The following is a 17124-nucleotide window of genomic DNA, read 5'->3' as shown; positions in this document are numbered from 1 at the left end:
AACCTATACCATAGACTGCCATTATAAAATGCCCGGATGGATATCTTTGCACCACAGTGTCATAGAGACATGGGGGTGGGCTCATTTTACTCAGGCATCCAATCAGTCTCTCAGGATCCTTACAGACTTACTAAGCCACGCCCCTAGCAACCACTTTTGAGCACCCTAGCAACATAAAATACAAACAGTTATATCTCGGCATCAGAACATCGTAGAGACACGGGGGTTGGACCGTTTTACTTGTGACTAGGGGTGTAACAATTGGGCACATCATTGGCCACTCCCAAGCCACGCCCCTAGCAACCAAATTTGAGCACCCTAGCAACCGAATAAACAAAGCCTTATATCTCCGCATCAGAACATCGTAGAGACACGGGGTTTGGACCGTTTTACTTGTGACTCGGAGTGTAATCACTGGGCACATAATTGGCCACTCCCAAGCCACGCCCCTAGCAACCAAATACAGTACCCTAGCAACAGAGTAAACAAAGCCTTATATCTCCGCATCAGAACATCGTAGAGACACGGGGGTTGGACCGTTTTACTTGTGACTCGGAGTGTAATCACTGGGCACATCATTGGCCACTCCCAAGCCACGCCCCTAGCAACCAAATACAGTACCTTAGCAACAGAGTAAACAAAGCCTTATATCTCCACATCAGAACATCGTAGAGACACGGGGGTTGGACCGTTTGACTCATGACTCGGAGGGTAATCACTAGTGGATGCAATTTTTTTCCCTAGCAACCAAATACAGTACCCTAGCAACAGAGTAAACAAAGCCTTATATCTCCGCATCAGAACATCGTAGAGACACGGGGGTTGGACCGTTTGACTCGTGACTCGGAGGGTAATCACTAGTGGATGCCATTTTTTTCCCTAGCAACCAAATACAGTACCCTAGCAACAGAGTAAACAAAGCCTTATATCTCCGCATCAGAACATCGTAGAGACACGGGGTTTGGACCGTTTGACTCGTGACTCGGAGGGTAATCACTAGTGGATGCCATTTTTTTCCCTAGCAACCAAATACAGTACCCTAGCAACAGAGTAAACAAAGCCTTATATCTCCGCATCAGAACATCGTAGAGACACGGGGTTTGGACCGTTTGACTCGTGACTCGGAGGGTAATCACTAGTGGATGCCATTGTTTCCCCTAGCAACCAAATACAGTACCCTAGCAACAGAGTAAACAAAGCCTTATATCTCCGCATCAGAACATCGTAGAGACACGGGGTTTGGACCGTTTGACTCGTGACTCAAAGGGTAATCACTAGTGGATGCCATTTTTTTCCCTAGCAACCAAATACAGTACCCTAGCAACAGAGTAAACAAAGCCTTATATCTCTGCATCAGAACATCGTAGAGACATGGGGGTTGGACCGTTTGACTCGTGACTGGAAGTGTAATCACTAGTGGATGCCAATTTTTTCCCTAGCAACCATATACAGTACCCTAGCAACAGAGTAAACAAAGCCTTATATCTCCGCATCAGAACATCGTAGAGACACGGGGGTTGGATCGTTTGACTTTTGGCTTGGAGTATAATCATAAATTGTCCCTTGAAACATGCCACGGCAAGCACCACTCACATTTTCTTCAGGAAATGTACCTATCTAGTTATATCTTATTATTCTTATGTCTGCACACTTTTTCGGCGCGTAACTCGTCCCGCACGGTTTGCCACAGTCCCATGAAAGAGGGCTCAAATCGACCGGATTATTAAGGAGAGGTGTGCTATGACTTTTATAAGCGATCGGGTGAAGGATTTTCGAAAGGGGGGCGAAAAACCACCCGAAAAATCCCATTGACTTAACATTGGGCCGAACTTTGACGGGTCATAGCTCCGCTTGAGGATTTTGTAGAAACATGTAGGTTACAACATTTGAAGAGGGTGATAGACTCTGTAAGAACATACATCACATAGGGGTGTAAGCTGTACCCCTGGGGTGTAAGAGGCACCCGAAAATGCCCATTGACTTATAATGGGGCAGGAAACATGCCCATATAAGGGAATAAAAAAGTTCCAGATGGGATATCTTCGCTTTACAATGTCGTAGAGACACGGGGGTTGGACCGTTTTACTCATGACTCAGAGTGTAATCATTATGGGATGCCAATTTTTTCCCTAGCAACCAAATACAGTACCCTAGCAACAGAGTAAACAAAGCCTTATATCTCCGCACCAGAACATCGTAGAGACACGGGGGTTGGACCTTTTGACTTGTGACTCGGAGTGTAATCATTATGGGATGCCAATTTTTTCCCTAGCAACCAAATACAGTACCCTAGCAACAGAGTAAACAAAGCCTTATATCTCCGCACCAGAACATCGTAGAGACACGGGGGTTGGACCTTTTGACTTGTGACTCGGAGTGTAATCATTATGGGATGCCAATTTTTTCCCTAGCAACCAAATACAGTACCCTAGCAACAGAGTAAACAAAGCCTTATATCTCCGCACCAGAACATCGTAGAGACACGGGGGTTGGACCGTTTTACTCATGACTCAGAGTGTAATCATTATGGGATGCCATTTTTTTCCCTAGCAACCAAATACAGTACCTTAGCAACAGAGTAAACAAAGCCTTATATCTCCGCACCAGAACATCGTAGAGACACGGGGGTTGGACCGTTTGACTAGTGACTCAGAGTGTAATCATTATGGGATGCCAATTTTTTCCCTAGCAACCAAATACAGTACCCTAGCAACAGAGTAAACAAAGCCTTATATCTCCGCATCAGAACATCGTAGAGACACGGGGGTTGGACCGTTTGACTCGTGACTCGGAGTGTAATCATTATGGGATGCCAATTTTTTCCCTAGCAACCAAATACAGTACCCTAGCAACAGAGTAAACAAAACCTTATATCTCCGCATCAGAACATCGTAGAGACACGGGGGTTGGACCGTTTGACTCGTGACTCAGAGTGTAATCATTATGGGATGCCAATTTTTTCCCTAGCAACCAAATACAGTACCCTAGCAACAGAGTAAACAAAGCCTTATATCTCCGCATCAGAACATCGTAGAGACACGGGGGTTGGACCGTTTGACTCGTGACTCAGAGTGTAATCATTATGGGATGCCATTTTTTTCCCTAGCAACCAAATACAGTACCCTAGCAACAGAGTAAACAAAACCTTATATCTCCGCATCAGAACATCGTAGAGACACGGGGGTTGGACCGTTTGACTCGTGACTCAGAGTGTAATCATTATGGGATGCCAATTTTTTCCCTAGCAACCAAATACAGTACCCTAGCAACAGAGTAAACAAAGCCTTATATCTCCGCATCAGAACATCGTAGAGACACGGGGGTTGGACCGTTTGACTCGTGACTCAGAGTGTAATCATTATGGGATGCCATTTTTTTCCCTAGCAACCAAATACAGTACCCTAGCAACAGAGTAAACAAAGCCTTATATCTCCGCATCAGAACATCGTAGAGACACGGGGGTTGGACCGTTTGACTCGTGAATCAGAGTGTAATCACTAGTGGATGCCAATTTTTTCCCTAGCAACCAAATACAGTACCCTAGCAACAGTGTAAACAAAGCCTTATATCTCCGCATCAGAACATCGTAGAGACACGGGGGTTGGACCGTTTTACCCGTGAATCGGCATGTAATCACTAGTGGATGCCAATTTTTTCCCTAGCAACCAAATACAGTACCCTAGCAACAGTGTAAACAAAGCCTTATAACTCAGCATCAGAACATCGTAGAGACACGGGGGTTGGACCGTTTTACTCGTGACTCAGAGTGTAATCATTATGGGATGCCAATTTTTTCCCTAGCAACCAAATACAGTACCCTAGCAACAGAGTAAACAAAGCCTTATATCTCCGCATCAGAACATCGTAGAGACACGGGGGTTGGACCGTTTGACTCGTGACTCAGAGTGTAATCATTATGGGATGCCATTTTTTTCCCTAGCAACCAAATACAGTACCCTAGCAACAGAGTAAACAAAGCCTTATATCTCCGCATCAGAACATCGTAGAGACACGGGGGTTGGACCGTTTGACTCGTGAATCAGAGTGTAATCACTAGTGGATGCCAATTTTTTCCCTAGCAACCAAATACAGTACCCTAGCAACAGTGTAAACAAAGCCTTATATCTCCGCATCAGAACATCGTAGAGACACGGGGGTTGGACCGTTTTACCCGTGAATCGGCATGTAATCACTAGTGGATGCCAATTTTTTCCCTAGCAACCAAATACAGTACCCTAGCAACAGAGTAAACAAAACCTTATATCTCCGCATCAGAACATCGTAGAGACACGGGGGTTGGACCGTTTGACTCGTGACTCAGAGTGTAATCATTATGGGATGCCAATTTTTTCCCTAGCAACCAAATACAGTACCCTAGCAACAGAGTAAACAAAGCCTTATATCTCCGCATCAGAACATCGTAGAGACACGGGGGTTGGACCGTTTGACTCGTGACTCAGAGTGTAATCATTATGGGATGCCATTTTTTTCCCTAGCAACCAAATACAGTACCCTAGCAACAGAGTAAACAAAACCTTATATCTCTGCATCAGAACATCGTAGAGACACGGGGGTTGGACCGTTTGACTCGTGACTCAGAGTGTAATCATTATGGGATGCCAATTTTTTCCCTAGCAACCAAATACAGTACCCTAGCAACAGAGTAAACAAAGCCTTATATCTCCGCATCAGAACATCGTAGAGACACGGGGGTTGGACCGTTTGACTCGTGACTCAGAGTGTAATCATTATGGGATGCCATTTTTTTCCCTAGCAACCAAATACAGTACCCTAGCAACAGAGTAAACAAAGCCTTATATCTCCGCATCAGAACATCGTAGAGACACGGGGGTTGGACCGTTTGACTCGTGAATCAGAGTGTAATCACTAGTGGATGCCAATTTTTTCCCTAGCAACCAAATACAGTACCCTAGCAACAGTGTAAACAAAGCCTTATATCTCCGCATCAGAACATCGTAGAGACACGGGGGTTGGACCGTTTTACCCGTGAATCGGCATGTAATCACTAGTGGATGCCAATTTTTTCCCTAGCAACCAAATACAGTACCCTAGCAACAGTGTAAACAAAGCCTTATAACTCAGCATCAGAACATCGTAGAGACACGGGGGTTGGACCGTTTTACTCGTGACTCGGCATGTAATCACTAGTGGATGCCAATTTTTTCCCTAGCAACCAAATACAGTACCCTAGCAACAGTGTAAACAAACCCTTATATCTACGCATCAGAACATCGTAGAGACACGGGGGTTGGACCGTTTGACTTGTGACTTAGAGTGTAATCACCAGTGGATACCAATTTTTTCCCTAGCAACCAAATACAGTACCCTAGCAACAGTGTAAACAAAGCCTTATATCTCCGCATCAGAACATCGTAGAGACACGGGGGTTGGACCGTTTTACCCGTGACTCGGCATGTAATCACTAGTGGATGCCAATTTTTTCCCTAGCAACCAAATGCAGTACCCTAGCAACAGTGTAAACAAAGCCTTATAACTCAGCATCAGAACATCGTAGAGACACGGGGGTTGGACCGTTTTACTCGTGACTCGGCATGTAATCACTAGTGGATGCCAATTTTTTTCCCTAGCAACCAAATACAGTACCCTAGCAACAGTGTAAACAAAGCCTTATATCTCTGCATCAGAACATCGTAGAGACACGGGGGTTGGACCGTTTTACTCGTGACTCGGCATGTAATCACTAGTGGATGCCAATTTTTTCCCTAGCAACCAAATACAGTACCCTAGCAACAGTGTAAACAAACCCTTATATCTCCGCATCAGAACATCGTAGAGACACGGGGGTTGGACCGTTTGACTTGTGACTTAGAGTGTAATCACCAGTGGATGCCAATTTTTTCCCTAGCAACCAAATACAGTACCCTAGCAACAGTGTAAACAAAGCCTTATATCTCCGCATCAGAACATCGTAGAGACACGGGGGTTGGACCGTTTAACTCGTGACTCTGAGTGTAATCACTAGTGGATAGTGGGTTGGAACGTTTTACTTTTGGGTTGGAGTATAATCATATATTGTCCCGAGAATTTTGCCACGGCAAGCACCACTTCACATTTTCTTCAGGAAATGTACCTATCTAGTTATTATTATTCTTATGCTCCCCCACTTTTTCTGACTGTAACTCCTCCTAGAGCTTTCAAGCTACACCCACAAAACTTTACAAAACTTTTAAGACTGGTCCGTAGATTTATGCTATGACTTTTCTAACTGATGGGACCTTCCGAATTCCTAAACGGGGGGCTCAAACACCCCAAAATTTCCATTGACTTAACATTGAGACAAACTTTGACGAGTCATAGCTGCGAGTGAGAAACTTGTAGAAACTTGTGGGTTACCACATTTAAGGAGGCTGACAGGCTCTGTAAGAACATACATCACAATGGGGTGTAAGCTGTACCCCTGGGGTGTAAGAGGCCCCCAAAATTTCCCATTGACTTATAATGGGGCAGGAAACATGCCCATATAAAGGAATAAAAGCGTCCCAGATGGAATATCTTCACTTAAGAGTGTCGTAGAGACATGGGGGTTGGACCGTTTTACTTGTGGCTTGAAGGTTGATCATTATGGGATGCCAATTTTCTCCCTAGCAACCAAACTTAGTACCCTAGCAACGGAATAAACAAAGCCTTATTTCTTCGCTTCAGAACATCTTAGAGACACGGGGGTTGGACCGTTTTACTTGTGGCTTGAAGGTTGATTATTATGGGATGCCAATTTCCTCCCTAGCAACCAAACTTAGTACCCTAGCAACGGAATAAACAAAGCCTTATATCTCAGCATCAGAACATTGTAGAGACACAGGGGTTGGACCGTTTTACTTGTGGCTTTAAGTGTGATCATTATGGGATGCCATTTTTCTCCCTAGCAACCAAACTTAGTACCCTAGCAACGGAATAAACAAAGCCTTATATCTCCGCTTCAGAACATCATAGAGACACGGGGGTTGGACCGTTTTACTTGTGGCTTGAAGGTTGATCATTATGGGATGCCAATTTTCTCCCTAGCAACCAAACTTAGTACCCTAGCAACGGAATAAACAAAGCCTTATATCTCCGCTTCAGAACATCATAGAGACACGGGGGTTGGACTGTTTTACTTGTGGCATGAAGGTTGATCATTATGGGATGCCAATTTTCTCCCTAGCAACCAAACTTAGTACCCTAGCAACGGAATAAACAAAGCCTTATATCTCCGCTTCAGAACATCATAGAGACACGGGGGTTGGACTGTTTTACTTGTGGCATGAAGGTTGATCATTATGGGATGCCAATTTTCTCCCTAGCAACCAAACGTAGTACCCTAGCAACGGAATAAACAATGCCTTATATCTCCGCTTCAGAACATCATAGAGACATGGGGGTTGGACCGTTTTACTTGTGGCTTGAAGGTTGATCATTATGGGATGCCATTTTTCTCCCTAGCAACCAAACTTAGTACCCTAGCAACGGAATAAACAAAGCCTTATATCTCCGCTTCAGAACATCATAGAGACACGGGGGTTGGACCGTTTTACTTGTGGCTTGAAGGTTGATCATTATGGGATGCCAATTTTCTCCCTAGCAACCAAACTTAGTACCCTAGCAACGGAATAAACAAAGCCTTATATCTCCGCATCAGAACATCATAGAGACACGGGGGTTGGACCGTTTTACTTGTGGCTTGAAGTGTAATCATTATGGGATGCCGATTTTCTCCCTAGCAACCAAACTTAGTACCCTAGCAACAGAACAAACAAAGCCTTACATCTCCGCATCAGAACATCATAGAGACATGGGGGTTGGACCGTTTTACTTGTGGCTTGAAGGTTGATCATTATGGGATGCCAATTTTCTGCCTAGCAACCAAACTTAGTACCCTAGCAACGGAACAAACAAAGCCTTATATCTCCGCATCAGAACATCATAGAGACATGGGGGTTGGGTCTTTAAACATATTAGCTTTATGCTGACTTTATCCTAAATCATGTTAGCTTCATGCTAAATCAGGCTAGCTTTATGCTAAATTATGTTAGCTTTATTTTAAAAAGCTTCATACTTAAGCATACTAACAACAAGATAGCCTACTAAACCAAACTTCTGTCAAACTTCTGTCAAACTGTCTTAAACGTTCAGACCAGGCTTTGTCAAGCCAACATAAAGTTTGTCCTCAAACTTTAATATCTAGTTTTATCCTATTTTTTATCATTGTCGCTTGGGGTTAGAATCACTTTCTGTTACATTTTAAGACATCCAAACCCAAACTCCAGGCCAGAATAGTTTTAAAAGCTGCAGGAAAACATGTAGAAACCTATACATAAAAGTACATTCTAACCCAAACCCCAAATCTAACCCCAAGCGACAATGATTTAAAAATAGGGGGGGGGGATGAGAAAACAATACAGAAAATGACACGAAAAAGAAAGTTGTGCCACAGACACGAAAAACAATTTATAGAAATCCGTGCTGAGTGATACAAAAAAGACATTTGTGCTCAAGGCACGAAATAAAGCTCAATTTTGTGCTGTGGACATAAATAAATGAATCAAATTTTTTTGTGACAATAACATGACGTGCCGTCAGATCATGTTGTATTTAATATAACTCTGACTGTGTTTGGCTGAAAAAAGAAAGTCGGCTTCATCTGAGATGGCTTGAGGATGATTAAAATTTGGCCTAATTTTCATTTTGAGGTGAATTATTCCTTTAATCCTTTGAATTAAGAGTTTAAAGTGCTTTGTAAATTACGTCAATAAAGAATATTTCTAATCATGTTTTCCATATAGTGAAAGTGAAGGAGGACAGGTGTGACAACATTATAATACATCATTATAGAAGTTGACATGGTTTGTGATGCATGCATATGAGGGCTGTCACGGTTATGAAATTTGTCTGACGGTTAATTGACTAATAAATTGTGGCGGTAATGCCGATTAATTGTCTGTTTTATTGCTTTGACATTTAATTCTCATACTTTTTTTGTTTGTTTATGAAATAATTTTCACACATTGTTGCGATTATTTAAATGAAATATTTTGCAATGTTTACCTGGCAGTAAATATTAATACACATAACACATATTTTAAAGTAATCTGATAATGTCTCATTTATACAGGCCCTGCAGCTCCCCCTTGTGTTTTTTAGAGAGATGTGCAATCATTGTGGTGATCTGAAATCATCACGATGAGGTCAAACAATCACGATAAGTGATTATTTAATCAATGTGACAGCCCTAATGTATGTGCTGTGGTCCACATGTTTTGTGTAATGCACTGATTTTGTACCTATATTTGTCTCATTGAGGATCATTCAGGTAGGGGTGTTGACACGTTCTACCCATCCAAGTTATAAAAGTATGTTTATTGTGCCATTTTACGTGTGAAAGTTATTAGAAATAAATTTTGGCCCTGTTAAAAACACACTGGCCCTGGAACAGTAAATAAAGTTTCAGCCCTGACACATAAACATGTGGCACTATCTTGAATCTTGTGTAATGTATTTGCTGAATGGATGATGCTGTGATGCTTATAACCCCGTTCATCACTATAACAGACAGATTTCATCTCATCCTCTGCTATATATGGATGTGTGTGTGATGTAGGTCTTCCTATATTGGGTTATGATGTCTCTCTTATTCGATTAGACCTGCTCTGCTGCCTCATTCTGATTGGATCATTTCCTCTCTAATCAATCTGATTGGCTGAGATTATTAATGATCTGTCTTATGGCTGGAGATGCAGTACTGTACAAGGGAAAACGTGTCTGTTTTGTCTTTTACTCAGAATAGTCATCTAATTCATTCATGTGTTGTATCCTGCTTTTACTTAGAAATATATCATTTGATTTGATCTAATCTATGTCTTGTCTCTATTTTTGCTATGCTACAGTATACAATTGAAAAATGCTGGGTTATTTTCAACTCGGCATTGGGACAGACCCAATCAGTTGGGTTGTAATTTGATCTATGTTGGGTTGTTTCAATCCAACCGCTGGGTTCGTCCCATTTTGACTCATTTTAGTTTATATAAAGTTGTGTATTAAATTTATGTTTAAAGTGTAGTTAAAAATTATAATTTAATGACATAATTATGAATTTATTTTAACTATAACTTAGGTTTTAATAAGCATTTTATAATAAAAAATTCAGAAGTAAGAAATAACATTCAGTTATTTTAACCTATGACTGGGTCCCTTTAACCCATCGTTGAGTTATTTTTAATCCATTGTTGGGTGGGTCACTTTTAAACCATTGCAGAGTTTTTTTTAACCCACGGTTGGGTGGGTCACTTTTTACCCATTGTTGAATTATTTTTAACCCAAGGTTGGGTGGTTCATTTTAACCCATCGTTGAGTTATTTTTAGCCCACGTTTGGGTAACTTTTAACCTATCATTGAGTTATTTTTAAACTACGGTTGGGTCACTTTTAACCCATCACAGAGTTATTTTTAACCCACGGTTGGGTGGGGCACTTTTAGCCCATCGTTGAGTTCTTTTTAACCCATTGTTGAGATATTTTTAACCCATGGTTGGGGCACTTTTAACCCATCATGAGTTATTTTTAACCCATGGTTGGGTGGGGCACTTTTAACCCATCGCTGAGTTATTTTTAACCCACGGTTGGGTGGGGCACTTTTAGTCCATCGTTGAGTTCTTTTTAACCCATTGTTGAGATATTTTTAACCCATGGTTGGGGCACTTTTAACCCATCATGAGTTATTTTTAACCCACGGTTGGGTGGGGCACTTTTAACCCATCGCTGAGTTATTTTTAATCCATTGTTGGGTGGGTCACTTTTAAACCATCGCAGAGTTTTTTTAACCCACGGTTGGGTGGGTCACTTTCAACCCATTGTTGAATTATTTTTAACCTATGGTTGGGTGGTTCATTTTAACCGATCGTTGAGTTATTTTTAGCCCACGTTTGGGTAACTTTTAACCTATCGTTGAGTTATTTTTAAACTACGGTTGGGTCACTTTTAACCCATCGCGGAGTTATTTTTAACCCACGGTTGGGTGGGGCACTTTTAGCCCCTCGTTGAGTTCTTTTTAACCCATTGTTGAGATATTTTTAACCCATGGTTGGGGCACTTTTAACCCATCATGAGTTATTTTTAACCCACGGTTGGGTGGGGCACTTTTAGCCCCTCGTTGAGTTCTTTTTAACCCATTGTTGAGATATTTTTAACCCATGGTTGGGGCACTTTTAACCCATCGCTGAGTTATTTTTAATCCATTGTTGGGTGGGTCACTTTTAAACCACCGCAGAGTTTTTTTTAACCCACGATTGGGTGGGTCACTTTTTACCCATTGTTGAATTATTTTTAACCCATGGTTGGGTGGTTCATTTTAACCCATCATTGAGTTATTTTTAGCCCACGTTTGGGTAACTTTTAACCTACAGTATCCTTGAGTTATTTTTAAACTACGGTTGGGTCACTTTTAACCCATCGCGGAGTAATTTTTAACCCACGGTTGGGTGGGGCACTTTTAGCCCCTCATTGAGTTCTTTTTAACCCATTGTTGAGATATTTTTAACCCATGGTTGGGGCACTTTTAACCCATCATGAGTTATTTTTAACCCACGGTTGGGTGTGGCACTTTTAACCCATCGCTGAGTTCTTTTTAACCCATTGTTGAGATATTTTTAACCCATGGTTGGGGCACTTTTAACCTATCGTTGAGTTATTTTTAACCCACGGTTGGGTGGAGCAATTTTAACCCATCGTTGAGTTATTTTTAACCCACGGTTGGGTGGGGCACTTTTAATCCATCGTTGAGTTATTTTTAACCCACGTTTAGGTCACTTTTAACCCATCGTTGAGTTATTTTTAACCCATTGTTGAGTTACTTTTAACCCATGATTGGGTCACTTTTACACCGTCGTTGAGTTATTTTTAACCCACGGTTGGGTGGGTCACTTTAAACCCATGGTTGAGTTATTTTTAACCCACGGTTCGGTGGGGCACTTTTAACCCATCGTTGAGTTATTTTCAACCCAATGTTGAGTTGTTTTTAACCCATGGTTGGGTCAAAAAGGTACAAACCCAACAGTTGGGTTAAATTTACCTGGAAAGTGTTTCTTTTTGGCCCAGCCATGGCCCCAAACAGCTCAGCATAGGTTACCTAGAACCCAACTTTTGGGTTTGTCCCTTTTTGACCAAATTATGAGTTGAAAATAACCTAGCTTTTTATCCATACTTGTATAAACCTTTCAAAACAGACCATAACTTAGGGTTTTTATCCTCAAATGTGCCTTACAAGTTCACCCGTGCATCTTAAACCTCATCTCCTCTGCTTACCTCAACTCAACAGCTTGCAATGAAGATTTGTCACCCATCACCACCCATTCCCATAATGCATTGCGAACTACACTTGCAGACAACTTTCATTTTTGTATTTATCGTTGTTACATATTTGAATTCATTTAAATCATATATATCATGTTTTTTATGCATATAGTATATTGCACATAGCTTGTTTGTTTTTTATCCATTTGCCACCTTAGTTAAATGTAGATATTAAATTTAACTCACTTCTACACACATCCTTAAGTATAAAGGCTCTTAAAAGGTTCTTTGTTGGCCTGTATGGTTCACTAAAGAAGCTTCTTATTTTTAAAAGTGTACCTGTGAATGTTTTTATTAGACATACATTTCTTTTCCTGTAAAACTGTGTGAACTGTTTAGTTAGAAATACGCCATCCGTAGCCAGATTTAGAAATGAAAGGCATTTTTTTGGTTGCTGTAGTAGCCGTTGCCATAATATTCAGTCTTTGGGGGCTTGTAATGGGCAGGAGAGATTGACAGGGTGCAGTTGGCATGGCGGAGAATTTGGGTGGTTTGTCTGGGTATAAATGAGTGTGTAGGTACCTATGTGTGTCTGTGTTGGCCACCCAAGATTTCGAGACACTCAATGCCAAACATCTGTCTCACTGTCCATCAGTATTCACTCGCTGTCTGTGTAAATGGGAGCGGTTGGCCAGCACACACAGACCGGCTGAGTATTTAATGATGGAACGTCTCTCTCTATATACTGTAGGTGCTATATTTGGCGTAAGTATGAGAGCTGTGTGTATCTTTAGCTGAGTTCTCCAAGGAATACTAGCATACTTCATATTGCATTGTACAGTATATATATAGTATACTCCAACACTATTCAAGATGAAACAATTAACATTTAACACAGTAGTAGAGTGAGATTTCCCCAACATAATCTCAAGGTATCACATCCATACAGAATTCAAGTTTATTTTATTGCACTTTTCCCAGTTCTGCACTATTTTAAAGCAACTTCACAATGCATACACAGTAAAAAAATATGGGTTATTTTCAACTCAGCATTGGGTAAAAAATGGATGAACCCAACCCATTGGGTTGAAATTTAACCTATGATTGGTTGTTTTAACCCATTGTGGGGTCAAATATTAACATCTTCTGGGTTATTTTAACCCAATAGTTGGGTTTGCCCCTTTTTGAACCAACACTGGGTTGGATACATAACCCAACATTTTTTAAAGCATATAAGTCAGCAATTTCAGCGTTATGGATGAAAAATTTTGGTTGAAAATTAAAGCATAATTTCTCAGAGAATGAATTTATTACCAATATAGTTAGCCATCTGTTTATATATTCCTAAACCCCTGATAGTTAAGTCCAGACGTCAGAAACATATCAGTCTATAGGTTGCAAAGGGGCGGAATCTGGGGAATTTTGGAAATATTCCAAATTGAAAACTTAACGGAAATAATTTGAAAATTTATGTTTTAAAACGATATCATATACAAACATAAATAAACATTTTGTTTGGTCATAAAGAGACATGCATGCAAGGTAATACAAATTTTGAAGAATCCTGATTCTTGCGCTCGTCAAGCCTGGATTTATTTGATTTTTGAAACAAAATCGGGCTGCAATTTTTTAGCTACATTTAAGTTCCCTGTTTTAACTAAGCAATTTTCAAAAATCCCAGTTTATGGGATTATTTCCTGTTAATTCCCATCTATCCCTGTTAATTCCCATAGAAAGTTTCCTGCCTTAAAAATTCCCAGTTTATTCACATTATTTCCCGTTAATTCCCATCCCTGTTAATTCCCATAGAAAGTTTCAAGCCTTGAAAATTCCCAGTTAATTCCCATTAATTCCTGTTAATATTCTTGTTAATTCCCATTGAAGTTTCCAGTTTTGAAAATTCCCAGGAATTTTGCAACCCTAGTCTATATTCATAGACATGTGGTATGGATATGACAAAAAACACAAAATACTTTGTAGGAATTCTGTGAATTAAAATGCACAACTAGAAGCAATAATAACAAATGAAGAAGGGACGGCTCTTTAAAGAACAAACGTTTATTAAAATTTTCGTCTGCTCATTTATGAGGAAGAAACAACGTTATGGATGTGACAATGCTGAAAGCTTCACTCAACTATGGAAAATAATTTGACTTTTTTTTTAAACGTAAACAGAGACCTTACACTGGTACTTAAACCACCAAATATTGACATCAATATCAGTACGTTTTTAAACTTAAAAGAATTATAAAAATGTAAAAAAAAAAAAAACTAATGCAATATTTAAGATACTAATTGCCCGGAGGTTTGTCATATTTTCCTCATAAGATGTATAATAATTGTCAAAATAATTGTACGATTATGATCCATTTCTAAATAGGTAAGATGACTGAATTGATGAAAACTACATCAAATTTGAACCATTTCAAGAAATGGACGAGCAACAGAAATACCTGTCGTTTCATCCGAAAGCTTGTATGGTACCTTGATGCTTTATTAGAAGACATTGTACCAAGATAGCCTACTAAAATGATATATAGTTGTTCTGAGACTATAAGACATTTAGTCAATTAGTATGATAAATAACAAGTATCATGTTAAACCACACATGCCATTCCAGTTTGCATGAAATTGGGCAAAAAAGAAAGAGGGATGGTATAAAAACAAGCAAATTGTAATGTAATTCATGGGACAACAGGACAACCAGAATGGTTTGGTTTAAAAGATGTAAATAAGAAAAACTGAAAAAATGTGCAGTTCTCTGAGTCCAGGATTAAAACCCACTGACATACCACAAATCATACGGTAATGTGCTCGACATATTTATCCACTTCCTCTTGTGGTCTTGTCATCATAATAATGTCAAATTGTGTGTGCTTTCAGTGAGGATTGTGAGGAGCCCAGCGTTCATGTCACCTCTCCTGTTAAAACCATGATCAAAGCCCCAGGAACACCTGTCAAAAACACAGCAGGTAAACCACAAACATACCCAACACCAAACCACAGCCCAGCTGAAAATACCATAATGTCAGAATTGTGTTACATAGCGATGCTATTTATAGTATATACCCAAATGTGCATCTGTTTGTCTTTTGACAGGTTTCATTACTCCCACTTTTGGTGTTGTGAGCAACAGCACACCTCTGGGTCCCGCCTTGGACCGTCCCATGCCACGCCCACACCCAGAAGACGAAGCCTCATTGGTCCAGATGGCAGAGCACGTCCCAGCTGGCAAACGCACTCCTATGTGTGCACACTGTAACATGGTCATCAGGTATACACAAATGTGTACTTTTAATGCAAAACAATACCATGATGCACTGCCACACTGTAAAAAACAACCTATAGAATTTACTCAAAAAAATTGTTGTAACAATTTGCACTCACTTTGTTTGAGTAAATTATATCCTATATATTTGATTAAAGAGTACCTAAATTTAATTACTATGATAAAGTAAAAAAAAATTAGGTAAGGTCTACCTATTTTTTCATAACTAATTACTTATAAAAAAAATGAATAACATTAACCCTATTGGTATTAAGACACAGATCTATTAAATTATTATTAATAATAATAAGCCATTAAGAAACATTACATATTACTTATTCAGAGAGGGTTGAATAAGAAAATAGTCATACACAAGATTGCATAATTGCTTGCTTTATTGACCAAATAACATTCTGTAAACATTTAAAACTAATTATTGGAAGTACAAAATAACCCCAATACATTTCAAGTGAAATACAACATATCATAGTTTTACATAAAGCTTCTTGAACATATTATTTCATAAAAAAAAAAAACCAAAGTCTTCATCATGAGATGTTAAAAAACCATTAAAAGCAAGATTCCTAAATACTGTTCTTCATGTTATCATTAGAAAATTAAAGAAGACAATAATATGAGAGGAAAAACTGATCTCATTTACCTCAGTAGACTAGCATGCTATATCGATACAAACAAACATTTCAACTTCATTTAAAACTTATTAATTGCAAAAATACAACTTCATATTATGCTATAACTCACAGTACACGTGCATAAAACATTGAACACTAACAAGAAGTACTTACATTCATTTTTAAGTGATTCAACTTAATATACAAGTCACATATATAACATATGAACTCCGTAATACTTTTTTGAACAGACATTAAAAAGCGAAAGGCAACGTTAATTATATATCCGTAAATGATAATAATAATAAAAAAATGGCTTCATAAATGGATCCCTTCTAAAACAAAACTCAATATATTAACAGATAAATGCAAGAAAACTTTTACAGTAATTATCTAGCATCGACAGCTATACCGTTGTTTGTTTGTCTGCTCGACGCCCTCCCGTCTGTATCGTACATCAACCGTCCGCTGCTCTCTCTCGTCACGTGGCTTGCTCAAGTTCAACCACTCATATTGAGCAGCTCCGCTGTTCACGAGATTCAGACATGTAAATAATAATAATGGAAGTTAATATTTTAATCATAAATATGGATTTTTATTCGCAGGTGCAAGAACTGGGCGATGTTTCATTCAAAGCTAACCTGACTGACATATTCTAACCTATCAATCTGTCAACAACAGAGACAGAGAAGCACGCAAATGACTAAACTTCTGGTAGATTTTACAGTTAACCAACTTAACATTTCCATTCATGATGATATCAACAAGTTAAATAAAAACTTACCTGTCAACAAACCGCAGTTCTCCCGCCGATATGATATGAAAAATGGTGACTCGAGTCCCGCCTGGATGTTGATTCATGCGCACTTTGCGGTGCTAAGGCCAATATTTTGGGGTATATGTTACTTATTTTTTTAGTATT

At 39.6% G+C, this 17124-nt stretch overlaps 1 protein-coding gene across 4 annotated transcripts in view; it reads left to right on the top strand.

Annotated features, from left to right (window-relative positions):
- The window catches only part of pdlim5a (PDZ and LIM domain 5a), a 75838-nt gene that overhangs the window by 56263 nt on the left and 2451 nt on the right, over positions 1-17124 (top strand). For all 4 annotated transcript variants that reach the window (XM_065251015.1, XM_065251017.1, XM_065251016.1 and 1 more), the window contains 2 exons: positions 15186-15274; positions 15402-15576. In XM_065251015.1, coding sequence (XP_065107087.1) covers positions 15186-15274; positions 15402-15576 — 264 coding nt within the window. The remainder of the gene's footprint in view (positions 1-15185; positions 15275-15401; positions 15577-17124) is intronic.

The sequence above is a fragment of the Paramisgurnus dabryanus genome, chromosome 5, assembly GCF_030506205.2.
Source record: "Paramisgurnus dabryanus chromosome 5, PD_genome_1.1, whole genome shotgun sequence".
NCBI classification, from domain to species: domain Eukaryota; kingdom Metazoa; phylum Chordata; class Actinopteri; order Cypriniformes; family Cobitidae; genus Paramisgurnus; species Paramisgurnus dabryanus.
Note: the sequence above shows the minus strand (reverse complement) of the source record. Positions and strands in the feature narration are given on the sequence as shown.